The following is a 27930-nucleotide window of genomic DNA, read 5'->3' on the forward strand; positions in this document are numbered from 1 at the left end:
AAATAAATATAGTGGAGGAAAAAACCCAATATTTGTCTGTCATAGAAGTAGCATAAAATGGAACTAATCAAGTAATGTACAAGAACGTTTCTTATTTTTTGGAGGTTACACGGTGTGAACTGCTTGGAGCAAACAGAGGCAGCCTCTTCCTTGTCAATTTTCACTTTTTGTTTCATAACTGAAAACCAAACAATATGATAGATTAAAGCTTTGCGGCAAAGTTACAAGCTGAATCTGAGCCTCTGATATCTTGTCTCAAGTCTGCCTAATGTAAGAGTGACACGTAAATATTTGGCTTAAATTTATAAGAAGATGTTAAAACAGTGGTTTGCTACTTAAAGACATATCTGTAAAATCACAACCACACTGTGATCTGAGATGAGTTCTGGTTGTTCTTGGAGGGACACGATGTTTCCTGACAGTCTGTAGTCCCGCAGCTCCCTCGCTGTCTTGACAGCTCTACTAGGCCCAAGGCTCTTCTTAACTCCTTCTGTCTTACTATCTTTCTCTCAGCCCGATGCTGAAAGTGTTTACCCTCCCATTCCTCTACCATTACCTTCAGTGTCCCTGCACATATGTCTGCAGCTTGCTGTTACCCACCTTGACTCCCTCTTGCCCCCCCCCTTCTAATCCCACAGTGCTCTTTTATCTTCACTTCTGTCTCTCCCACTTCCTATAGTTCTCTTGTGAAAATAGCAAAAGATAGCATCACTTGATCACTTGACTGAGTGTTCACCTGACTGCTCTGTTGGCTAGAGATGAGAGGAAGAAAGAGAAAAAAAATGAGATGGGAAATAAACAGAGAGAAGAGAGAAAGACTGAAAGACCCAGGAGGAGAGATGGCCATATGCAGACCAGAATTTATGTTTTTTTTGAGCGCCCCCCCACCCCCGCCTTTCTATAACACAACTCTATCTTTACTAAAACCTTGCACACGCACACACACACACACACACACACACAACACACACACACACACACACACACACACACACAAAACAAACACCCACGCACACACACATCACATTCCCCATGTAAAGGCCTACACAGATGCGATCTTGGTGAGGAGGAGAGAAGAGAGTCTTTGCATGGATGACCCAGTTGGGCTTGTGCCAGTTCTGGAGGAGCCTGGAGCCAAAGTGTGGACCAGGAGACACACACACACACACACACACACACACACACACACACACACACACACACACCATCTGGTCCCGTGCCTTTTAATAACTGAAACAAGGCACAAGATGTAGGCAGCATGGTGCATGATTTCCCATCAGCCTGGCAGCAAGAGAGCAGTAAGTAACAATAGCAACAATAGCCCTGAGAACAATAAATACACAAAGCATTACAGGTGTAGATGGAAATACAAGGCCTTTCTATGCAGAAAATTGAAGAATTTGTTGAAGGAGAGTATAATGCTTTTATGGATTTCAACACACAGGAAGTTCAAAAGGATGCAGCCACGCTTTTTCGCCATACCCAGCATACATTCTTTCTCTTCCTTTGCTCTCTCCCTCTTTTTTCTTCTTCTCTGTCTTTCTCCCCTGCTGCGTACAGGAGTCAGTCTGACTTTTGATCCTGACATCTGCGTCTTGCAGGAATGTCTGTGTGCTCTCTCTGCCCTCTGATGTAGCTCCAGGAACTAATGGAATGTGAAAGAGACAGACGGGCTTCTCGTCTGAAAAACACTGCCCTCTCTCCGTACACGTGTGTACATGTCGGCCTGCGTGTGTGTGTGTGAGTTGAGAGGGCACTCTTGCTCCCACACACATCTACTGTCTGCTTCAATCCAGCCATTTCAACAGCATCTCCAAAATAAGATGAAATGAAAAAGGGTGAGACAGAGGAGAAAAGCAAATGATAAACGAGGTGAACACCTCAATTCATTTTGCACATGGCAATATGGAGTGTGGTTTCAGATTGACTAACCTTTGAGTTGTAGTGTATGGGTTAATCCAAAAACTCTTTCACTTTCTCTCCCTCTCTCCCTCTCTCCCTCATTCTGCGGAGAGAGCCTGAAGGTCTAAAAGGGTGTTTACAATTCACTAATCTGACTTCAAAACCAGCTTAACTCTGGGAGACATCAAAGGTGCGCGCGTGATGGCCCCACTGATCCCAGTAAGGGGGGGATGTATGATAGACTGGAAACATAGTGAGAATGGGTGGGGGGAGAAAAAGGAACAAGAGGAAACTAGATATTTCTGAGATCTTGTGATAACTGTCTCACTTGATCCAAAATACAACTGTTCCAGACTTCTAATAAGGCTTAGAAATGAAAAGCACTTCATGAGAATGCCTAGAACACACAATCTTGGATTAATTCAATATTTTTTGAATTAAATAATAATCAATAGAACCCCATTTGTTCATTAACAAGATGCGTCATCTTTGTGACACACATCTCAAAGTCTAACTATACATTTTTTGTAACCCAATAAGATGCATCCATCTGGCTTCATCGTCTTTATCAAAATCACTAATGATGTAAAAAAGGACTGTTAATATATTTGCTTTTCATAAACATATTCATTAGGAATTGAAAGCTGGATTCTCAAATACTGTTCCAGGAAGTGGACACAGAAGTCTTTGTCCTGGTGAGGCTAACTAATGATGAAGAGCTCATTTAGACAAGACTTGCACGAATATCTGAACAGGAGAAAATGCAGGCAAGGTAAAATTAGCCAGTAATAAATGAACATTGTGGAAATACATCTGGCATTAATTGTCATCCAAAGGTCACGGTTCATTAAATTATCATTAAAGAGTATGACAAAATATAGTTGGTGCTCACTGAGGTGTGCTGTCTTTGTGAAGTAAAATATATAAATAACTGTAATAACTATAGCTGTGTTTCTAAGACCTATTAATATCAGATAGAGAGGAGAAGCCCATTCTGCAGGGACGTCATCAAGGGATTTGCACTATTAACAGATGTATTTTTCCTCCTCCTTGAACACAGAAATAATGCAAATTATAATAAATTGCCATGTAATTAATAGTCAGGCCAAAATGGGGACATTATGACTAGTTATTCCCTATGTATTCTGAATACATCTCAATGCAAAGTTCTTTTGTGATTTCAAGATTGTCCCACATTTCCATTGAGCTGTCAGGGACAGACATGCGAGACTGCCCCGAGCAAACATCTGCTCACACATGTACACATATGTACAAACATACACAGGCTGACATACATGCCCACGCTGGACCCGTTGGAGCTCACACACTTGAAAAAAAAGAATGAAAAGAATGCAAAAGAAAGTATACAATGGGAGCTTATTTGATTAAGACAAGGAGGAAAAGAAGGATAGAGAAAAGAAAAAGAGAAAAAATGTGTGTGTGATGTGCATGTGCGTCCATGTTGTGTGTGTGTGTGTGTGTGTGTGTGTGTGTGTGTGCGTGTGTGTGTGTGTGTGTGTGTGTGTGTGTGTGTGTGTGTGTGTTAGAGAGAGACAGAGAGACTCGGGTGGACAGACACTGATTCCCCCAGGTGCATGTTGGGTAAGTCTTCAATAATATGGAGTGACAAGGAACAGAAGGAGCCGATTTCTCCTCATGTCATATCCTCTTTCTCTTCTCGCTTCCTGCTTCTTGTCAACAGGACTTTAAACTGGTGTTTGTTAAATTGGATGTCAGGGTCAACAGAGGACTTTGTTACAACGAATGCTTGTCTGTTTGTGTGCATGTGCAAGCCAGCGTATGCATAAATGTGTGTGGGTGTGGGTGTGTGTGTGTGTGGTTGCGTGTTTAATGCCGTCTTTTAAATGTGATAACATGTTGTCTTTTGGTATTAGAGGGTTGGGGTCAGAGAATAAAGCACTGCTGAAATACTTTAACTTGATAAATTCCAGCAACCAAACATTAATATGTGATGTTACAATATCACATCACATGCAATTTAAACACAAAAGCCTCCATGATACTGATTCACTGAGCTCACAACCCCAGCAGAATCCCAACTGTATAGGATAGAAAAGCCCCCGGAGCCTCCACTGTTCAGCCATGCCACTGTAGCAGGTCTACCCCGCCTTTTCAGGAAGCCTCAGATGAGTAGGAAGCCCCTGGACATCTCTGCTAATCACTCATCCCTAAACAAGCACTTTCTAAATGACCTTAGAGAGAAAGAAACAAGAGACAGACAAACCATGCAGCCAAACAAGGCCCCCAGGCCTCTAACCAATTTAAATCCCAATTAGATTTATCAGATACTCTCAAGAGGTGAGTTTGTGTCCATATACTGTATGTGTGTGCGTGCTTATGCGTATGTTTGCATGAGCGTAGATTGCCAGCCAACCAGCTATTCCGTACAAAAACAAAGGTCATTCCTTGTCTGAGTCGTTGTATGTTATTGCTCCGATTAGTGTGTGTGATTTTGTTTTGACTGTTAATGTTACAATCGTGGAAGCCACTGACCTTTGACTGCAAAAAATAGAGGATCACATTATTGTCATTGTCAGAGGATTTTGAAAATATCTTATCATGGTATAGCAAGTCACAACTGATGTTGAAAAGGTATACTGGCAATAAAAACTAGAACTAGTTTGAGAAAAAAAACAATAGGTCAAAGGTTATGGACAAACACACTCCCCAAATTGAGCTCATCAGATTTTCTTTCCGTCCGTGTTCCCTGACTTACACCACAGGTCCACAGATTCAAATAAATGAGGTTTACATATGTCCTGTCCCCATATTTAAGGAGTTACATGCACTAAAACAAATCATGTATTAAATAAAGTTTTCTCATGTATGTACTGTATCAATCCAATCCAATCCACTTTATTTGTATAGCACATTTTACAAACACAAAGTTACCAAAGTGCTGCACAGAAAACTCAAACATACAAAACAATTAATGTAAAATAAAGTAAAAACTAAATAAGAGCATCTGGTTTAAAAAGTTAAAAAAAAATAGATAAAAATACTAAATACTAAAATACAATAAAACAGTAAGAGCCATCAGAGGACCACACAACTCACATGGAGTTAAAAGCCAAAGAATAAAAATGTGTCTTAAGACGAGACTTAAAACACTCAACTGTTGGGGCTGTTCGGACATGGGGGGGCAGAGCGTTCCAGAGTCTAGGTCCAGCCACAGAAAAGGCCCTGTCCCCCCGAGTTTTAAGTCTCGTCTTTGGGACCTCAAGCTGGAGCTGGCTCTCTGACCTCAGTGATCGCGCCGGCCTATAAATCTGGATGAGGTCTGAGATATATGTTGGGGCCAGTCCATTCACAGCTTTAAAAACAAACAATAAAATCTTAAAATCAATCCTAAAACGTACAGGAAGCCAGTGCAATGAGGCGAGAATTGGACTTATATGAGCGCGTATCAAGTTGTATGCCTTGTGTTTTGATTATGAAACCAATGGCAAATTTCCACATTGTACATAACAAAGATTGTTTAGCATATGTTTGTGTTGTTTATGGTAACAGCTGCTTGAAAAAAATCCATTGGCCTCTTAACGCCCTTTGATACAGCTACATAAACAAAAGCACACACATACACTGACAAACACACACCAGATGGCCACTCCCCCCCTTCACCTCTAACATTAGGGTCCCCGTGGCAACAGGTCAAAACAGGTCCCACCTGAATGGGGCATTTCTGGTTCACAGGTGAGAACTCTCTTTTCCTCCGCTTCTCCTTTTCTTTATAGTCATGTCCCGCATCTCAAATGAGAACAGGTCAACATGTGCCAGGTTACTTCTGCTGGCCAGATGGGATTTAATGGAGATGACATTCGGTGGAGGACCCACCTGACATAACCATAATGCAGCTAGAGATGCCTTTTCGTATCCTTTTGATGATCACAACAGAGCGGTTAATGCATGCAGGTGCACACAAATGTACACATGCCCAAATACAGCCTTAAATTCATTCTGATTATATGGTTTTTATTCTGTAAAATAGCAGCTACACATGTATTTAGTTGAGCATTGGCCTTTGTCACCAACTGTATCAGGAATGAATGAGGTTTGAGTCAGCCTTGTGCTCCTGCCTCAGTCCTCCCCACGCCTCTAGGTGGCAATATTGTCATATCAACCTCTTAAACTGGTCTCCGTTTGTTCATCTTGGACTTCTCCACAACAAATCTTAACAGTTTTCATCCACAGTAGAATACTATGACTACTGCTAGAACGATGATCATCTGCCTTGCATTCTCTCAATGCAGCACAAAATATAACACTACATTAAATATTCCATCTCCCAGATGTTGCCGTCTTATGTGTGTGTAAGCCTGCATAAACGCCTAAGTTGTTGTAGTCAAAAAAATGTTAGGAATGAAACTCCTAACTGACCTTGTTGAGTAAAAACAAGAAATCTATGTATTACTATTATTTAAAAATGTGTTTCAGTTGTTAAGAGGACACATTTGTTGCTAGATTTGACATAAAGCTGAAGGTGAAGTCAGCTGAGTGCTAAGGGCAACGAAAGCAGCATGTCACAACCATGAAGTCAACTACATTAAAATGTTTCAGGCTCTAGTGTGTGTGCACTCCTCTTATGTTATATGTAGCCAGGTGCTTCAGTTTGATGTTAGTGGGAGCTTTGCGTGCAGAGCAGCTCTTGTTCCGCGGCTTAGAGTGAGCTAGATGAAGAGGAAAAAAACAGCCGCAAAGTGTGTACAACACACAATTAGACTCATTATTGTATCCTGGAGATGAGAGAAATGCAACGTGGGCACTCCCCTGCTGTGCCTTGGCACCCTTTGGAGACAGTGAATCATGTACACATGTACACATTACCCACAACAATACAGCAGAAGCACTGCCCCATTCATAGACTCTTCAGCCAGCCAAGCACACAGTACATTTATCAGTCATTGGCAAATGGTTTTCAGGTATCTAGCCAACTCACCACTCCACATAGGTACAGGTTTCTCAACTGCAGGCCTGTTTTCCATCCTTGGTTTGGGATATAGTATCCTGCATTAGTTGATAACAATTCCTTAATACACTCTGGTTTTTATTATCCCAAAAATATGTATTTCTCCATGTTTACAGGCCTCAATAACATGCATGTAGTCAACAGTGGAGTTACATTTTGTACTGTAGTTTGAGTATTTATACACACAGGCTGCAAAACACCTCCTTGTGCCCTTGATTTTCCCTCCTTCCTTGGCTGCAGGACTGTGGTTACACCTGGACTCCCCAGCAGAGTGCTGGTCTGACAGCTAGTGCTGTGCTATGTCACAGTGTGCACTGATTGTCTTATCTACCCATTTATCACAGTTGAATTGGAACCAGCCTTGCCTGAAACCTGCTTTCAGACTTTGTTTGGGTGACTTGGGATGCATGATGCTGCAATAGTTGAGCTTTTGGAAATGGGGGTTCCTTTGAAAATGTATTCAGAGTTCTTTTAACATACAGAGACACTTAATGTGTTTCATACAGTATTTCACTGGCCTAAGATAATGATTACAATTAGCCTGTCAGTAAGGTATGGTAGGGAAACGTGCACAATGTCTTGTACCCATTTGGTTTTGACACAAAATGACCTCCTGACCTCTGATGATTGTAAAACCTAAAAAATGCTGCAGTGTGCGAGCGGTGGCTGGCTCCATGAGGCTGTCCACACAAGCTGTGTGCACACAAAACAGCTCTGATGTCTTCTGTCAGCCCTCATTTTGGTAAACACTGATGTCTACGCAAGGAAACGGAGTGACAGGTGCATGATTGAGGTACTTAAAAGCAGACACTCTCAGCGACTGTCCTCCTCTCTTCTGATCTCTTAGGGTTGCTGTGATTCTCCTCATGTTTCAATCCTGACATTATATGCATCAAGTCTCTTTCATCTCCTGCCACTTTTATGTAGGTCTCATTTAATTGATGTAATGCACCTATTGCAAGCTTTACTGTTAATTGCAAGATAGTTTCAGCAGATCATAATAATCACCTCTTTATCATTCACAGAGGCAGAATTGTTTTCCTTCTTCATTAAAAAGAAGAGCAGCACTTCTTAGAGATGCAGTGCACTGGCTTCACGTAGACTTTGCCACCTTTTGAAAGACTTTGCTTTATGAATAGGTCCGCTTAAACGAGATCTGTAAAAGATAAACATTAAATATGCATCCAGATCTTCTGCTTGGGCGAGTGGACTGAATCTGTATGAATGGCTAATGTGTTACTGTGACGGCAAGCAACTAGATTGATCACTCATTACGATATCTGCTCCATTGGCCATTAACACCCGCAAGGAGCCTAACCATGGGCCCCATCACACACCAGGGTTAAATTGAGAGTGAAGAAGTGAAGTGTGCTTGTATTATGTGTGTGTGTGTGTGTGTGTGTGTGGTGTGTGAGGGGGGGGGGGGGGGGGGGGGGGTGCAGGGTTGCTGCATGGTCCAAATATGGTCAGTTAAAGGCTGCAAGTTGGAAGCTGGGAAGACAGTATAGGTGAGTGGGTTCAGGTGTCCTGGTATACACATAGTGTGCAACACATACAGTATGTACAGTTTCTCACCGGGGATACTGTCCTCTATTTATCACTCTCACTAACCACAGTAGGCCACAGAGAACAATATGTGTATATTTAAGAGTGAGTCAAGAGGCTCTCCAAACCCACCGCTGCAGGGATGTTGTCAAAAGAACAAAATTTAATAAACCTGTCCATGACACCTGCACACACACACTTTCTTTCTCTCAGTGTCTCTTGTGTTTTCTCTTTGTCTTTCTCTGTACCTATCTCACACACACGCACATGCACGCGCGCGCGCACACACACGCACACACACGCACACACACACACACACACACACACACACACACACCTGCCTAAGTGAAGGATTTACTTGTATTACACACAGTAAATTGAACATGCCAATCACCCAATAGTGCAGCTGTCTGTGTGTTGTCTGTGAGCTGTCTGCATTCCTTTAGAAATGAACTCTACACCTCAAATACTCTCAGACATGCAGCTTTAAATGCTAAATTGGGGACAAATGTCGTGACAAGCTGTTCTATCAGTTGCATGTCAAAATCATTCAAATAGTTTTTAATTACCATAACTGAATGACTAATGCTGACCAAGATATTAAATTCATACCATCATGATTCATTCAGTACACAAATGAACAGTAGCTCTGCTACTGTGTAGTCTCACACCCCTTCACCGTACTTTAATTTCAAGATTAATTTCAAGATGTCATACCTTTTAAGCTTAGCTGAACCTTAGAGTGACAGACAACTAATTTATGTCACTGAATTGCAGATGACAATAGTGGTGTTGTAAATCCACAAGTGAATAAAATATAAACACTAAGTCAAAAACTTACAAAAAGAAACATATTAAATACATTTGTAATGCATCATTCCAAATATTATAATAAGTATAATGTTTTTCCATGAAAATTGAATGTCTTATACTATTTCACGTTTGTCATACGATAATTTAGATGGGTCCTTCTTCTACAGCCACATCACAAACAAATTTCCCAAATGGACCAGTTTGAAATCCAACCATTGGAAGGCCAGTATTTTCTATGATGTTGGAGATGCTGGTATTGACATAAAGCCTGTTTACTCCACTGTGCTCCCTCTGTAAAGATTCTGTCCAAAGAGACCTCATACAGGGCGAGGGGACCCTTATTCATCTCCTCCCAAATGGGATAGCATCCTCCAGGGGAGAGGGGTGACACAGTCCCTGCCAAAGCGATGGGGAAGTCCTTCTGCTGATAATAGCAGTCGACGGGGGGAACAACCTCAGCAGGCACCAGGCCAGACAACTGTCAATCAAAGTACCTCTCCTCTTTTTCCACTTTTGGTTGCTACTGCCCCTCCTCTCTGTGTGTCTCTCTTTCTTCCATCTCAACTGCTCTCCTTCACAGTGTGCACACTCCAGAAAACTCTGGTTCAATTCTCCAGCTTGGAGATCCTCGCAGTGAACATAATGAGCATGGTGCTCCGACAAGGATGGGCCAGGGCACCGATGAAGTCAGACATCAATTACAGATGTGTAACTGTAAATAATAAGGCATTTTAATGGCTCAGCTAATAGCACATCAGCAAGGACAAAAGCCACACAAAAGTAGAAAACAAACATCAGAACATTCTGTCCAACTATTTTCCCTCTCATCCCTCAGTGCATTAGATAACAAATAGCAATCAACAATTGTGGATCCCTTTTACCTAATTAGTAATTACCACAATGATAATTACACGACCGTGCAATGGCATGAAACAAATTGTTATGAGAATAAAGTGCGTTCCCCTCTCAATTTGTTTAATTTGTATCTTTGAGTCTAAATCATCCATCCATCAATTCTAAAAAAATAAATAAATAAGCGGCATGGAAGAAAAAAGAACAAGGCATTAACAGAAAACTCTGTGATGCAAGTGCCCACCTAAAGACTTCAGTTTGTTTTCTGTTGCAAAACAAATGCTGGATAACAGTTTAAGCCACAAAGCGAAAATACAGAAAGAAAAATTCATTCAACAGGTTCAAGTCTTCATTTATTTCAATTGCAACAAACACATTTTATCCCTATTCTTCTTGTTGCAGTTTTTTTTTACATTGTCACATGGAAATTGTATTGTATCCTTTTGTACCAAAACCTTTAAAGTTATTTTTGTGCTGCTTTGTGGGACTAAAGTGTGAAAGCAACATAGTCATTGTAAGAAACCAATGTAAGCCTTGTTTTTTTACACAAAGTAGAATTTGAATATAACAAAATGCCTTGATTACAGAAATAAAACATTGGCATAAACTTTGGGTAAATGCTTTCATTATCTTACATGGCATTACATTAAAATGGGTCGTGTAGAGGATTGATTTAGCTCGTTTCATTTCACAATAAAACCATTTTCAGAAACATACAGCACACAGGTACATGGCCTCTTATTGAGAGTATTCTGACAAAACAGCTTTATTCTACTCTATGCTTTAATACTGAATTTACTGAAACGTCAATTTTTGTATGACAGTAATTTAACAAGGAAAACTTGTTTTCTTCTTTACACAAAAGTGAAATAGATTAAAATCCTTTGATGATTGTCATACACTGTAAAACTTTTCAAAGAAAACTTACAGTAATATACTTGCAGCAGCTTTGCCAGTAAACAACTGTTTATTTACTGTAAGCGTACAGTTTTTAAATTGTAAACTATGGTACTGTAAATAGACATACAGTTTCCTACTGTATTATTTTAATTTACTTTAACATAGTGGCTGCAGTGTAATTCCCCCCTTTTCCTTTATTTTCCCAACATGTATTGGTATTAACAGTAAATGCCTGCAATCTGTAACATTCACAGATAGTGCTGTAATATTATAATTATCTCCCAGAATGCCTTGCCATTTACAATATAATCCTTGATGACAATAAAACAGTAACATACTGTGAGATTTTAGCTATACATTTACATCAAAGTTTTGCAGTGTACCTTAGAGTGCAATAATAATAACATGTTTAGTAGAAATGAAAACCTACATTTGGTTGTGTTGCAACAGAAACTTGCTGACTTGTTCTACCGGTGGGAATTTGTCTGAGCGGTGGACCAGGGAGGAAAACACTTGCTTGTTGATAAAAGCAGAACTGTCACCATGGCCCAGCAAAGTGGGAGAGGTAACGCCATTCTCTTGCTGCGAGCCATCTATTAATGAGACATCTCTCCATCTGTTATGAGTGGTCTGTTATGACAACTACCAGAGGCATTTTTGTGTGTTTTTGTTTGGTTGTATACCCCTCGTGTGTATATGTGTATATTTGGACACTCATGGCCTAAAGCAAACACTGACTATTGCAAATGTCTAAGATTTAAAAAAAATAATAATAATAAAAAAAAATGAAAGGCCTACACTGCATTTATGATGATGGACATAAACAAATAATAATGCAAAAGACTAGAATAATCATTAGAATGACAGAATCCCCAGAAAGATTGTATGTACGTAATATTATCATCATAAGAATGCAATGGGGAAATAAATGAGCATCAATGTGAATAGTTTCTGGCCACATGCCTGAGAGCACTAATAGTATTGACTTGCACTTATAACGTGAATTATACTTATATTTTGGCATTCGTTAAGTTATTTGTTCAAATTAAATGTATATGTGTGTGTGTGTGTGGTGTGTGTGTGTGTGTGTGTGTGTCTTAACCAGCTTTATGTATTGCAGGTATGTGCGTGTCTGGGAGTGGTATGGTATAAAAAGAAACCCCAAGACTCATAAAATATATAACACAGCCCATCTTGCAGATTTTCTGATTGGAAACATTGGCACACACACATTCAACATGGCTCCACACACTGGAGTGCGGTCATACTTTAAGCAGTAGCTTTTGGAAATGCTCCTTTATACAGATTGAGTCAGTTGTACCGCAAGTCTGTCAAATCTGTTCTTTTCTTTGAGAGATGACATGGCTCATTTATTCCCAGCATTTGTAAAGAAATTGTAAAGAAACATGACATGTCACAACAACACTTCCATGTCCACTCTGTTTTCTTTGTAATTTAGCGACTAATGACATATTTTTAATTTAAATATATGATTTCCACTTATACAGTATGTCTGTATTTCATTGCATACTTTCTTACCTTCTTGAACTTTTCAATATAACCTTAATTCAGTTTGTCTGGAATTTCCTTTAAAGTATTTTATTTTTTACAACTGGAACCAATACATATTGATGATGTTCTCTCTCTCGCTCTCTCACACCCCCCTCCATCCCTTTCTTCAGTTTAGAGGATCTGTGAACTGTTTGCTCTCTCACAGCATTTAGCTGACATCACCAAGAACTCCTTTTAACAGTCCAACAAAGTGCTCAGCATCAACAGAATGAACACAGCATTCAATCTTGCACAATAGAGTCCCCCAAACTCACAAAACTCCCATAATGACCAAGTCTCTCAATCCATGGCTGGGGTTGATGTTTGGCTTGCACTGTTGCTGATATTGCCCCCTCCTCTTGCTCTCTCCTTTCTAATCCATCCATTTGACAAAGTGAAAACAGCAACAAAAACACAAACAAAAACCTCCCCATGCTCAGGCACGCACAGCCAAACCTGACATTCTAATTAGTTTTAAAAGTAATTGCTCGAAATGATTAGTTGAGTTGGGCCACTTTCCCCTGTTACCTCTGAATTGGAAATATAATTGCGGTAGACAGTAATTGGCCAGCCATAGACTGTTGGTTATTGTAGTCTACTCTGGACGGCTGCATCATTACCAAGGCTTGGACGCAGTTCAGCTTTTGAACTACAGTGACCAACGAAGAACACAAACACACACGCACGCAATGCTCTGCTTCCCCATGCCAGCTCGCCATCACCACTTGTCCCGCTCTAAGGATCTAAGTTGTTTTCTCTTCTGACCCCTCTTTTTTCTTTCTTCTCTTCTCCCTTTCATTGCCCTTTCCCTCCTCTACCTTAGGGGCAAATGGACCGCTTGTTGAGAAAAAGGGACGCTGGAAGCACAAACCTGGAGTGGAGAATCTTCAGCTTGTAGTTAGAAAATGGGGGAGCAAAGACAGAGTGGTTGTATAGGAATAGGAGATGGGACTCATGTGGATGACAAAGTGTCATCTGAATCGTCCATGGGGTTCATACTCATCCATGCCCTTCAAGTATGATAATTACCATGTCTTTTGTTTGCATACGTACACATGTGTCACTATCTGTGTTTCTGTTTTTCTTTGTGTATGCTCTCTTGGTTATTGCCTGGATCAGTCTGTTTATGTTTGTTGTGCAGAGTTTTTTTTTTTGCTAAATTGTCTGGAAGCCCAACAGCCCCTATCAGTAAACCAGGCAGAAAGGGCTGCGTACCCTGCTACGGGATCCAGGACATGCCAGGGGGACCACACACACGCACACACACGCACACACACGCACACATACGCACACACATGCACACACGCGCAAATTTATATACATACGAATAACTATGCACACACAATATTTGACTGACCATCAGAGAGCAAAACAGAGACACAGTTAATTTTATTTCAGCAGCCATTGGACTTACAATCATGCTATAGACATAGACTTGTCTTATCAGCTTGGGTCTTTTCCAAAGGTGACAAACAAGAGGCTGAAGCAACAAGGGAAAACTCTCGCCTCCTGCTCTATATATCGACCACAGAAAAATATTATCCAGAAAGAGAGCGCTTCCTAACTGCAAATACGTATCTGCCAATTACTCTCTCCCTCTCTCTATTAAGCAACGAGGGATATAGGTCAGGCCTGTCAGACAAGGCTTCTGTCATTTCCCCTCCCCACTCTCCCCTCTGTGCATCACTCCTTGCCTGAGGATAGAGGTCCCATAGCTTTCCATTAGGACCCTCAGTGAGTGTACAGTATGTACAGCAGAGGCCCCACACCCCATCCTTACATAAATTCCCACCCACCCATTAGAGGGGAAAAGCATTAATAGTGTTGACTGCCTTTAGGGGGGGGCACTAAGGTTGAAGGTGGGCTAATGTTCCTGGGAAACCCTCCTATTGACTTCATTCACACAATGTGTTACTATAATACAAGCAAAAATATAAAAGTGTTACTTTCGGTTTTTAGAAGTTCACAGTCTCACTTCTTTAATGAAATCCAGCAAAAGTTAAGTTCCGTCTTCTAAATAGTCTTTGTGTTGGTTTGTTTTTTCCCTCCTCTTTGATTAGTGGACTGTGAGTATTGACAGCCTGGTTTGTGTGATCATCACAACAAACTGACAGTAGGGAGCTCAATAGCCGTCCTACCCAGCCTCCAATACCATCTGTCTAGTATGGATCTCTGGAGGTTGACGCCTGTTGGCTTGGGAGATGTACACACCACAAGCCACAAGGGCTGGCAGAACAGAGTTGGAGGAGGTGTATCTGCCCCACTTGAAGCTGTTCAGTCATCTTCACACACAGAACAGGAGATGGTAAAGTATTCCCACTCTTTTTCAAACTCTGTCTCTCTCTCACACATACACATACAGAAAAGCAAGTTTGATCAAACGCGACTGTGATGTCTTAATTAAGAAGTACTAACAGGCTTGATTAAAAGGAGAGAATGAAAGGATCCGTCAATGAAAGAAGCAATTCCCTTATCAGCCAACAGCAACATGAGTGGATGGGAGAGGAGGGAGAGTAAAGGAAAAGTGAGGGGGAAAAAAACGGATGCATCAACACAACACAAGTATGCAAAAAAGAGGAGAGATTATGCACGGTTGAATTATTGTAGCAGTGTGATTGATGGAGCTGCGACTTAGTTATTGACAAGCAAAAGTTTGGTGTAATAAAGGCCACATATGTTTTCAGTAGTGACCTCTTGCTGGTAGTGGTAGGGATATTTTTGTTTGCAGACAGCACTAAAAGAGACATTTGGCTGTCAGAGTAATGCTGCAGAGTCTGACCCAAGTTTACTTTTGGGTCACGTTTCTACCATGGATATGAAAACAAACAAACCAGGCCATTACCAGTGATGGGCGGTTTTCTTACTCTCTTTACCCATATCTCCCACTCTCCTCTTTCACGTGTCTCTGCACTTTTACAGTAAAGGATTCAATTAACCTGAACTGAACTAAGGAATCAAGCAAACCGATACTGCCTGTCTTCCTGTCTCTGCCCCATATCCAACTATTCTCCACTCCAGTTCCCTCTTGTCCCTACTGCCCCTTCAGTTATTTCTCATCTTCCTCTTGCTTAACTCCTTTATTTTGTTTGTGCAGCCGTTTTAGGGAATACAGTAGCAAGAGCAAGTATGAGGACCCAGTGCTGAGTTAAATAATAATAATAATAACACTGGAAATAATGGTTATTATCATCCTATCAAAGCACTACACTAATCAAAATGTTTATTTCAAAGAAAATGATGTTGCTAACTAGGATTTTAAGGGCCCATCTGATATTATAACTACTCAAATCTCAGAATATCCAAAAGAAAAGATTTCATAATTTTTTTACAAAAATCTGCTTTTTTACTTGGTGCTGTCACTGTTGGTGAACATACAAAAACATACCCGAGACAATAAACGTACAGCCACTGTTCATTAACTTAACATAATGAGCACTTTATCAGGGTCATTTGCTGTACTTAGTTTGTCACTTTGAGAAATAAGCGGTTGGAGTTGCATTGTGTGTAATGTAGGTGCCAGGTTTTGACAAAGAGGAACACATGGAATAAAAAAAGATGACAACTTTGGTCCGGGCTGTAGCCTTGTTCTACAGCCAATGCTTTAACTTGTGCAGCTGTTTGGTCCCTTGTCTTGTGTCTGTCTGTGTAGATATCTGCTTCTGCATATGTTGTTTTGTTTCCCTCCTTGGAATTGTTTGTCACTGTTTGTAATTTCTAAATATATATATTTAAAAATAGAGAAATTTGATCATTTGATCAACTTTGGTTCTGCTGCATCAATTTAGATTTTTAGACCATTATGAGTTCAACAATGTTATAGGAGTGCAATGCTAAATCACTGGATTACTCTTTTAAAGGTTTAGCCATTGGCTTGGCACAAACAAGCAATATGGATTTTTGAATAATTGGTTTCACTTTGCCCTTTTTTACATTGCATACTGAAAATGCTCAAATATTTAACTCAAAATCTAACTTTAACTATGTAATCACTCTTCAGGCCATTATAACATCAGATACTGAGTAGCCTTTGGCTATTTCAGATACACAGTTACATACTGTAGCAACATTATGACAATACACTTGTGTTCTGTCCCCCTGTTCTGTTACAGAGGCAGCAGACACACCTCAGCCTTGCTGACAGTCCAGGGTCTGACTCTGTGGTGCTGCATAGCTCAGCACAGCTGTCTGTTGTCCGTTTCTTCCGATCTCTATCTCTTCCTGCCTCACTCCCAGCTTTGTGCCCACTCAGCATGATAATGATATACATCTCTGCCCGGTCATCTCTTTGAAACTCTGGTCTCTTGACACAACTCAAAGAATGACAGCAAAGGCAACATCCACTGTTGTACTGATGTACTGTATCTGTATACTTCAAGTAATATGCAGGTCAAACTTAGGTAATAGGCTATATGAGGAAAGTCTGATTAGGCATTATTATGAAACTGGCCTCTCGCTCTCTCTCCTTGGGAACAGCAAATAAGACAGAAACTTGAACAACACTGGTGGTGGAGTAAATTCATAATCTTCAGCTTTAATCTGCTGAACATTACTTAAATCACATATTTTTATCCACCAGGGCTTGAGTTACATTAGTAAACAGTCAGAGCTCCCTCTATGGGGCGGTATCTTTAAAGGGGCATGCTAAGATTACTTGTGTCAGCATTTCAGCTGAACGCTGGCTTCGTGTTGACACGCAGCAGATGAATATTAAACCTTGAGAAACAAAGATGTGCTTGAAGCAAAACCCTGTATAAATATATTTCATATGCACACACACATTGACACACAAACACTCACACACAGACGCCCACACAATCTTGAGCGTTCCTCCCAGCAGGCACAGTCACACTCAGGCAGATAATTCACTGTCACAGGGAGCCTTGTCTCTGACCCTCTGGCCCCGTCCAGACAGAGGAAGCAGCTGGACAGGGACCCACGGCTGCCTGGAACTCACTTCCCCTGGGGAGCTCTAAGGAAGAGTCCCTCTCTGCCTCGGAGAATGACCAGCTGAGCATCCCCAGCCCAGTATGTGAATGTGCTGTTATGTCCCCGTGTCCAGAACGGTCTGAGCAGGCCTTAGAAATAGGCAGAAGTGCAGGGCTTTTTGTGAAAGTCAGCAGGCTGATGAAAAACATGATATCACAGCCAGCATAGTTATTCCCTCTGGTCAGATTTCTGAAAAAGTTGTTGTCGTCACTGTGCTTTGCTTTAGGCTCTCAAGTGAATGAGCACAGTCTTTTCTGTGTGTGCGCTTGTGTTTGAATTGTATCTGCTGTTCAGGTGGTAACTGCATAGACTCATTTATTTTACCTTCCGCTCATTCAATTTGTGGATTTCATTATTTTGGATACAAAACAAAGATGTATAAAGCTACAATAGCGCTCTCTTTTCTCCACACCACTGTCACATTACTTCCCTGTTAAGTCCATGTCATGCACATGGATCCTGTGAAAATCCAGATAGAAACCTGGGTAAACGTTTATAGACAGAAATCTAAGGTAGTTTTGTTTAACCAAGAATTTCTTCATGTTTGGTTTCTACAGAAAGCTGAGAATAATGCTGTGTCTTAAGCAACACAACACACCACACACACCACACACACACACACACACACACACACACACAACACACACACACACACACACACACACACACACACACACACACACACACACACACACACACACACACACACACACACACACACACACACACACACACCCCTTTCAGTGTTGAGTGAGGCCCTTACTAAGTGCTTATTAATATTGTATGGTTAAATGGGAAATGTTAACATATTTTCAATTGGCCTGGCAGCCTAATGAAATATTAAACAATAAGAGAGCTTTTGTTTTACCATAATACTAAGTAAGGGTAAACATGAAATTAATAATATCCCTTTTAAGGAAATGAGACGTGAGATGTCTTTCCAGGGGTCATAGTTTACAGATTTAGACAGATATCCCTGTTAAAGCACATATAAAACTGTCCTGCAAATCTGTGGTGTAGGTGCATTTCAGAGCAAATTAAATCAAACAGATAAATTCAACCACAAGTAACTATCCCAGTATATGTACTGTAAGGTATCATTTAGTCTTTAGTGTGTTAATTTAAAATGTAATTATTTGTGTGTCTTGTTACTAAATGAGCACAATGCAAACATAAACCTTTTGCATCTCATCTTTGCCATTGCTCCCTCTCTGCCTTTAGCAGTTCCACAGAGACCGCTTTACTTGCTGCTCATGCAATGCTGTTCCTTTAGTGCTGCACAGCCACAGCCAACACAATGTAAGCCACAGATGACAAGGCCTTGTCAGTTATAAAACAGTAAAATTAATCTGGAGATGAAGCATTTATAATTGCATGGTGTTGCTTTTTCAACTTTAAAATACTGGGTGTTAAATCAGTTCAGCATGATTAAAGAATAACATTTTAAAAAGTTTATTAAAAAATGATTGAAAACAAAGTAACATACGGTACAAACAAAGTGAATGAGTCAGTCTGAGTCACTCTGAGTTTTAATGATCCGTCTGGTTGGGCTTTCACTGAGGGTCCCAAAACTATTTGGCGGCCAAAGCTGTATGGGACAAAGGGTACAGAGAAACAATGGGTTAAAAGAGAGATAAGACTCACATAACAACAAAATGGAAGGACTTCCAATCATTATGTGTAACACTTTTTCTCATTTCTTGGACACATTTGCTAATATGGCCTTTTAATGTTGGGTTCGAAAATCTTGTTATTTCATCAGCTGTCGTAATAGGGCCTCCAGTGGAGTGCTGCTGTCCAATCAGATGGACAGAAGGTTGGCTGACCTGTTTCCAGGGTCGTGGTTGCTATGACATCCAGTGACATGACAACACAGCAGAATGGAAAGCTAGACAATATGTTATCCAGGCTTTGGTCAATCAGACACACTTGCTTTGAACTTCAAACTGACTCACATCTATGAATTGTGCTTAGAAATGGCCATACTGTACTAATGAAAAACCAAATGAACACTGTTAGAACCAATATATGAGAGGTTTAATTGTAACTAATTTCCTCTTTTGGCAAAATAACACTTCTTTTTATTTATTTTTTATGATAGATGACAAAATACAGTACACCTCCCCTATTACCTTTAAGCATACTCGCCCTCGGATGAGGGCATAGGGAATTGGGCCATAGCTCCTTGAGTCAGTGGAATTCCTGAGGTTATCCCCTTCTAGCCATACATGGCCTTTTGGAACCTAAACACCATCACCACATGTAAAAAGGACAAAAAAATGATTAACATGTAGACTGTTTTACCCCACAACAAAGGAAATCTCTGAAATTGCACCGTTTCTAAACTTTAATATGTAAAAGTGAGTTGAACTATTGTGTAGTGAGAACCTACTTTAACCCTACCCCCTACGAGTCACCTCAGTCATCCCTCCCTCCTTAGCCTATCTTAACGTCAACCTGCCTGTCCCTCTTTAACCCCGAACCGTCTTAGGAGAGGGGTCATGGGTAACGGGCAGGGTCGGGAGGGATTTATAAGAACTTCAAACAGGGTCATTAGGCTGTTGGCTGAGATCTGCGCCCCTCTTACCCAGGGAGGGCAAAGCAAGAGAGGGGCCTGAGATAGCGGGGCAGAGAGAAAGAGACAGAGAGACACAGAGAGTTAAAATGGGGAATGAGGGAGATAGAGAGGGCTAAGCTGCGGCTAGCAGCAGTGTCTAAGGGTCTCCACCGTGGTCCGACCTGCCAGTGGGGCAGTCATCCAAGCGGGCTCTAATTCACAGTGACACCAATTATGATTAATCTCATCACTTTAGGAGAGTAGGCTTGTCAAGGCCCTAATTAAGTGCGCTGTCCCCCTATATGTGCAGACAGGATCAACAACACATTATATTGTCATAATGGGCATCACAATCCACAAGTCTATTTTTGTGTTGCCTAACTTTTTAACGGCAAAAGTCTTCTGGAGGAAAGAGAAAAACATGAATAACGAAACAGAATATTATCTTCACTGAGGTGACGTCACGTCTTCGCCTCTGCCAGTATTTCTTAGTCCCATCACCCTGCTCTTTGATTAGTCTTCAGTCCTACTGTGGGATGCTGCGTTACATTTCATATTTGATAATTGAGACAGATGATGTGACATAATAACAAGCGAGTGACATGTTGACCTAACATGAGGTAAACAACTCACCGAATAACGATGACAGAAATGAATATCATTAAAGGAGTCATCTGAGAACCATATGTCAGCATGCTGGATTCCCACCATTACACCTCATTAACATGGTAACATATGCTGGCTCCCAAGCACAGGAAATAGAAACACCACCATTTGTCATCTGCCAAACCAGAACCCGCCATTTCTCCTCATCTTCTATTTTAAAAAAGCATAATCTTTGTTGTGCTCATCCTCATCAAAACATAGAGGTTTGATTAAAAAAATTCAAGTGGCTATCCAGAATTTAGTGAAACCACTGCACACACAGACTTGATTTAGTGAAATGGATGAAAACTTTTTGTAGACGCTCTCGCCATCACTTCAGTGCTAGGATCCAGCCTGACTAATACCACTATGACGCCCAATCAATCTGATTTAACAGCTAAAGTAATAACTTTGATTTTGAGTCCTGTAAAACACATGACCTTATTTAGAAACACAAGCCTAAGTAAAGACAAAAGTAATAAAAAGGATCAACCAAGCAGTATTTTGGAAAAGTGAGAAAGCAAAGAGGTCTGAAACTTGACCTGCTATACTGCAGTTCTAAAATTTCCTTTGGGATAAATTAAGTATCTATCTATCTATCTATCTATCTATCTATCTATCTATCTATCTATCTATCTATCTATCTTTCTTTCTATCTGTCTGTGGCCAGCACAAGGATACAATATCATGCATGTCACCTCGCGAGTCGCAGGTGTGTGAACAAGAAGAAAAAGAAAAAAAAATCAATGCTGATTTAAAACCAGGTTGATGCAAAGCAGCGGTGTAACCAGATAATGCACCATCCTTGACTCTGCTTTTTAAAGACAGCTGCTGTTTTATGCACCTGTAAATAGCCACAAAGTCATTAGCGTCACTAGATTCTTTGCATGCACATAAAAGGTTTTGTTTTATAAGCTTCTGCAGACAGGGTGGTGTGGAAATACCCAAGTCATTTGGCAGAATAGCACATAAACAGTATTAACATGTTATTTTGACAGTGTAACAGCTAAAACTGTCATCAACAGATGTTTCCAACCACAAAGATTCTCAAAGATTGAGTAGGCCCAACACTGAATTGTAGTATTACGAGTAAAGATACTTTGAAAGGCTCTGCTGGCGGCTCTGGTGTTATGGACGGCAGAGATTGCACACGTTCTTTGGTTGTAGGCTGGGTCAACGCGTGGCATTGTGTACCTGTCAAAGCTGTGTCGAGAGGCACTGAAACTGGAGCTCTCCTCGCTGTGGAGGTGTGTTGTTTAACAGCCACACCATTACAGTGCTCATTACATTAACATGATTGAGGTGGGGAATTATGTTCATCTTCAATACATACAGGCTTATGTAGATCATCTTTCACCGTATTACTCTGTCTATCTTTACTCCAAAGAACAGAACGTATGGGGACATTTCATCTCTCTGTCACCCTCTCTCGCCCTCTTTGCTATAATATTAGGGATCAAGTGTCATTGTTTTGACACAATAGCTCAGACACAGAAATGATTTCTAAAAGGTGACAGGGCAATTAGTCTGCTGTTGGATCTCTGAGGGTGGAGAAGACCTGCCTGTCTGTCAGAACAAAAAAGGAGGTGATGACAGGGTCTAACACTGCCTTCCAAAATTTATCTTTACGGGTCCACCCATAATGGCTCACACCATCCTAACAGTCACACAAACACATACATCCTCTGGGGAAAAAAACTCCCTGAGGGAGCCTAAACATTTATGTTAACAGCGGGTATTTTCTCAGTTACCCCAAATGTTGTCACATAAAGCCGGTGATTTTGCTCCTGGGAGTTAAAAGAATTAACAGCGGAAAGCATATTAGGCTGCATGATTTAAAAATAAAATGCTTAGTGACAGAAGACTAGCATACTGGTTATTTCAAGCTTCCCATCTGCTTTGTTTATTTGGAGTAGCAAAAATATTACAAATGCAAAATGTCCACAACAACACACAAGCTCCCTTGCTTATGCCTATAAATGCATTCTCAAAAGAGGGAAATTGTCCTAAACCAAAAAGAATCATAAAAGCTCTCAGCATTTTTTTCACTCTCAGTCTCTTTATTCCTGCTGCATAATGAGCCAAAATCCAGTCATCCAGCAGATACACAAGAAAACCCAGGTACATTTGTTGTGCTAGTAAACAAAGCTTTCCTGCCCTTGTGCTGCCCTATTTTATATTTCATTATGGCGTCAAACCTGATTTGACAGTGGGGACACACAATATATGAGCAAATCAACAGATTCATTTATTACTCCTCTTTAATTAATCTTTAGCTATTTTTAACAATCGACTAATGTTTTTGAATGTTTAATCAAGCAAAAATGTCCAATATCCTCTGTTTCCAGCTTCTCAAATGTGAGAATATCACTATATTGTTGAGTTGTGGACTGTGGATAAAAAAAGACATTGTCTTTGGCACCTAGATATTGGGATGTGCATTTCTGAAGTTATAAAGATGTGTTTGATGTGTTATAAAGATGTGTTTGATATATATATATATATATATATATATATATATATATATATATATATAAAGACTTATAAAATTATTATTATTAAATTATACAATACACTATTGTGTATTCCCACACTATGACTAATATAAACTTATCTGTGTGAGGTGTAGTTAATAATATAGATGTTTTTTAACTCTCAAAGTTGATTTGAGATAATATGTCACAGTACAGAATGTCATGAGGACACTGGCTATCCCTTTTTGATTTAAAAAGTTATGTGTGAAACTGGCCCAAGCTACACAGTTTACATATTAACACACAACCATATTCATAATGAGTGTAAAGCAAATCCACATAATCTTGATTTAGATTGACAACAGAAACCAGATGAATGAATGGACAGCTTTGAAGATTTCAACATGCCACCAATATATTGTCATCTATTGATTGGTTTTGGTAGGTGCTAGATAAAAGTGAATGAAAGTAGAGAGCGTCAACATGAATGGAAGTTGATGAGCTTTATCCAAATCGTGATGGACAAACCAAAAATTCAGTTGCTGTCCACCTAGTGGGAAGTTTAAAAATGACCCAAAATGAAACATTTGTCCCTACATCCTGGGATCACGAATCACAGCGCAATGATGTCACCTATTACAAGTTCAGTCCTCTGTATGTGGAGGTGAAGCTAGTCAAAGAGGAACACTCTTTATTTCCTATTTCATTTGTCAAATGACACTTACAGGCTTGGCCTTACACTACGTTTTGCTGAACTCATTCAACTGCCCATAGTCTATAAAATACACAATAAATTCAAAACATGCAACCTTTGGTTTGCAAACACACAACACACACACACACACACACACACACACACACACACACACACACACACCACACACACACACACACACACACACACACACACACACACACACACACACACACACACACACACACACACACACACACACACACACACACACAACACACACACACACACACACACACACACACACACACACCACACACCTCCGCCCACCCATCAGTCTGTCCATTCGGCTGGCACAACTCTAACAGGCTTCAGAGAGATTGCAGGCCTGAGCTGTGGGCGTTGGGGAGAGTAGTAATAGAAAAGCAATGACAGTGGTTTCAGCAGCAGAACCCCTGCTCACTCTCTGGTTTTATCACTGTTCTGAGGAAATATAGGTGTTGTCAAAAGCTGATATTTTGACCAATGACACAAAATGGATGTGTGCGGCCTAAAATGTAAACAACTTTGATAGTCTATAGACTGTGGTCCACACACACAAAGAAACCAAAGACAAACGGAGAGATGGTTTTGCATTATGCATAGAGATGTTGTTTGTCATTTTAGGGTGAAACAAACTCAAGTACTTTGTTGCAAACACATTCTTCATTTATTCTCTATTTTACCGTACCTTTTTAACCTTTTTTCTTCCAAAGAGACTAAAAAACTGCTAACATGAACTTTTCTTGGTAAAGCAGGTGGTCACAGGATGTATAGGAAAAGCAGCTGAAAATCATAACACTTATAACAAATATGGACTTGTAGGATGTAAACATACTCACATATGTGTGGGCCTTGAAAAGATCTGATGGGGAACTTGTGCAGACCTTGTCACCCTCCAGTCCAATAACCCTTTTACAAATGTTCATATGTGGGTCAAATGGACTCTTTGCAATTACTATATCACCCCTGAAAAAACAAAAACATGAATCAGTTAATCTGTAACCACACAGGGTCTTGTGTTCTTCCTGCCTTTCACTTTAACTGTGTGTGTGTGTGTGTGTGTGTTTGTTGATGTCTTTGTTTTTATAATGTGAAGCACTTTGTGGTACATTGCTTTTCCATGAAAAGTGCTGTACAAATAAAGATTAATTGATTGATGATAATTCACAGAACTGGCAAAGTTCATTGTTTTATCTATGATGTATACTTGTTGGACATTGCTGTAAGCCTGTCCTTCTTTAAAAAGAAAAATTGGCCTAAAAGTCTTGCAGTGAATCAAAAACGTACATTGTAAAATGTCTAAGTTGCATACAAATCCACTGTCTGAAACCCACTTTTGTATTTTGAAAAGCTGACGACTCATCCGTTCAGAGAAAACAATGTCATGGTTGACAATGGTAGGCTCCATGGATGGACCAGAACACTAAATTAAAAACAAACAAACAAGAAAACATAGTTATTTCTTGTGCATAAATGAATCAACATAATTTGAGACAAATAAATTGGTCATTCATTCTGTAATCTTAATAATACAAACCACCACAAATTCTCCAATGTATTCAAAGGCACAATGTGCAATGCAGCCATACTGGACTGTGTAGCCCACAAACCCCAAGGTCTTCCCCAGCACACTGCGGAACATCTCCACCTACAGCACAAAAGACAACTATAGATTATGGAACAATGTCAGTGTATATAGTTATCATATGCTCTATACATATAGGGGTATGAAAAGATTCAGTGATCCATTTATATAGCCTTATGTCTTTTACAGGATGTCTAAAAACAAAACCATTTAGGGTTTAATTTCTAAAGGTGTGGACAAGGTTGTCACAGTTGGCCTAATGCTAACATGGCACATTCCCTGGTGTTTCATTCTCAGAGGCTGAGCGGACAGTTCACACTAGAAAACTGCCCTGAACTTTGATCCTGTGTAGGATGGACCAATCAACACCTTGCGCTCAGGTGATGGACAAACACAGAGGCTGTGACACATCCAGCCAAGCAGTCTGCAGCTAGTCCCTGACACTGTACTGCCTCCACTACCACCACAATCATTAGAGCAGTTATCAACTTCTGTCAGCACCATAGAAACACAAAAACACCCCCAGCCCCCCTCTACCCGCCCTGCAAACACTGTCACACAAACACACACACACAAGGACCATCCGTGTGTCTTCTGAGCAAACATCCCAGCCCCACTCAGGTTATTGACTTTTACTCAAGCTGCAACCTGTTGGATGGACAGAAGAAAGTAAGTCAATCTTTACACACTGCCGTGCACAGTGTGTACGCAGGCACACCTGCACACACACATATATGCAAATACACAAACAGATTGAAACTGTATGTTTTTGAAAAGAATAAATAGAAAAATAAAATGGCTTAGAGGTTAGTCTGCACTTCAAATATTTTTACCTTAGGCCGCTGTCCTACCAGTCCACCACAGGGTAAAGAAATATTTTCTCCGTCTCCCTTATTCCTTCTGTCTCTTTCTCTATTTCTCTCTCCATGTCTTTTCTCCCTCCCAGGGTATTATTAACAAAAGCAAGTAGAGCGGAAACCAAAGCCACAAATCCTCAGAGCTCTGGGAATGACTTCCCAAAGATGGACACGGATTAGACCCCCCATTTCTCCCTTGCCCCAACACCTCCACCCCCTTTCAAACCAGGTCCCCAACAGACCGGGTGTCAGGTGGCTCTTCCAGTCCTGCCAAAGGTGTTACCCCTAATCCCATTACACCCCTCAGATACACACACACACACACACACACACACACCACACACACACCACACACACACACACACACACACACACACACACACACACACACACACACCACACACACACACACACACACACACACACACACACACACACACACACACACACACACACCAACACACACACACACACACACACACACACCTCTCCTTCATGCCCACTATATCCACCTATTAAACCCTCTATCCATTCTTTCATCCCTAGCATGGTTTGGCTCTTTGGCCCATTCGCCATCCTCTCTGATCCAAAAAAGACCAACTCCATCCTTTCACCCCCACCCCATGTGCTGCTACCCCGTGTTGCCTGATCACCCATGGCAACCCTCTGCTTTTTGCCGCAACTGTGAATAACAGTACTCAAGCAGGTGAAGGGGGACATATATATGCTCAGGACAGGGCCCAAAATGAAGTGGCCCTTTCCAGTCACATTCTGCTCTGGTGTCTTGTTCTGTTCCACAGGAACTATAAACTCAGTCCTCCCACAGCTGGTACAATGACACCTCTGGCCCTATAATTCCTCTGTTGGGAAGCAAGTGGTCTAAAGGTTTATGTGAATCTCTAGGTCCGCACTAAGGCGACATGTTCAGCTCTATTTGTCTTGCCCTGGTGCTTCATCCACCAGCATCTCTGTCATTTCGGCACTGTAACGCACTCTCAGACGTGATCTTACACATGCTCTTCCTTCTGCTAGGCTGGGGATCAGGAATCTTTGCTAGCACTCATTCGCAAAACGTAGTGGACAGCCTTCCGTACAGCTGCCCTCATATCTCTTTTCAGCCCCCCCAACACACTCCCTCCCTCCATTCCAGCCTGCATTCATCATAGGTAGGGATTAAGGGACTTTGCATAACAAGATCACACGGCCAGTGACTGATATCAAGAGAGTACATATGCAGCCGCCTGGTTTTCTGAGGCACCCTCTGTCATTGATAGTGTGTGCCTGTGTGTGCACATGTGGTGTGATGTGGTGTGATGTGGTGCGACTGTGCACAGACATAAGCATTACCTACGTGTTTCATAGAAAGTGTATATATGAGCTGCAGCGACTCCTTTGGGATTCAGAATGAGGTGGACATCCACAGAGACCTCTGATAGGATCTATATTACCTCTAACTCCCAGAGCAAAGAGTCAAGCAACCCACACTAATACCCTGTGCATGTGTGTGTGTTGGGGAGCACCAACATTAATTGAATGCTGT

General features: G+C 40.9%; 1 protein-coding gene and 1 long non-coding RNA gene across 3 annotated transcripts in view; one reads left to right on the top strand and one right to left on the bottom strand.

Moving 5' to 3' along the window:
- Positions 1-19213, top strand: LOC116688878 (uncharacterized). Its single transcript, XR_004331879.1, has 3 exons — positions 1-11; positions 5070-5072; positions 18988-19213. It is a non-coding gene; the product is annotated as an uncharacterized LOC116688878 (long non-coding RNA).
- Positions 18991-27930, bottom strand: part of immp1l (inner mitochondrial membrane peptidase subunit 1) — a 16573-nt gene continuing 7633 nt past the window's right edge. For both annotated transcript variants that reach the window (XM_032514107.1, XM_032514189.1), the window contains 5 exons: positions 25486-25596; positions 25283-25371; positions 24788-24914; positions 19669-19779; positions 18991-19124 (listed from right to left, as the gene is read on the bottom strand). In XM_032514107.1, coding sequence (XP_032369998.1) covers positions 19044-19124; positions 19669-19779; positions 24788-24914; positions 25283-25371; positions 25486-25590 — 513 coding nt within the window. In that variant the 5' untranslated portion in view covers positions 25591-25596 and the 3' untranslated portion in view covers positions 18991-19043. The remainder of the gene's footprint in view (positions 19125-19668; positions 19780-24787; positions 24915-25282; positions 25372-25485; positions 25597-27930) is intronic.

This window comes from Etheostoma spectabile, chromosome 1, assembly GCF_008692095.1.
Source record: "Etheostoma spectabile isolate EspeVRDwgs_2016 chromosome 1, UIUC_Espe_1.0, whole genome shotgun sequence".
NCBI lineage: Eukaryota > Metazoa > Chordata > Actinopteri > Perciformes > Percidae > Etheostoma > Etheostoma spectabile.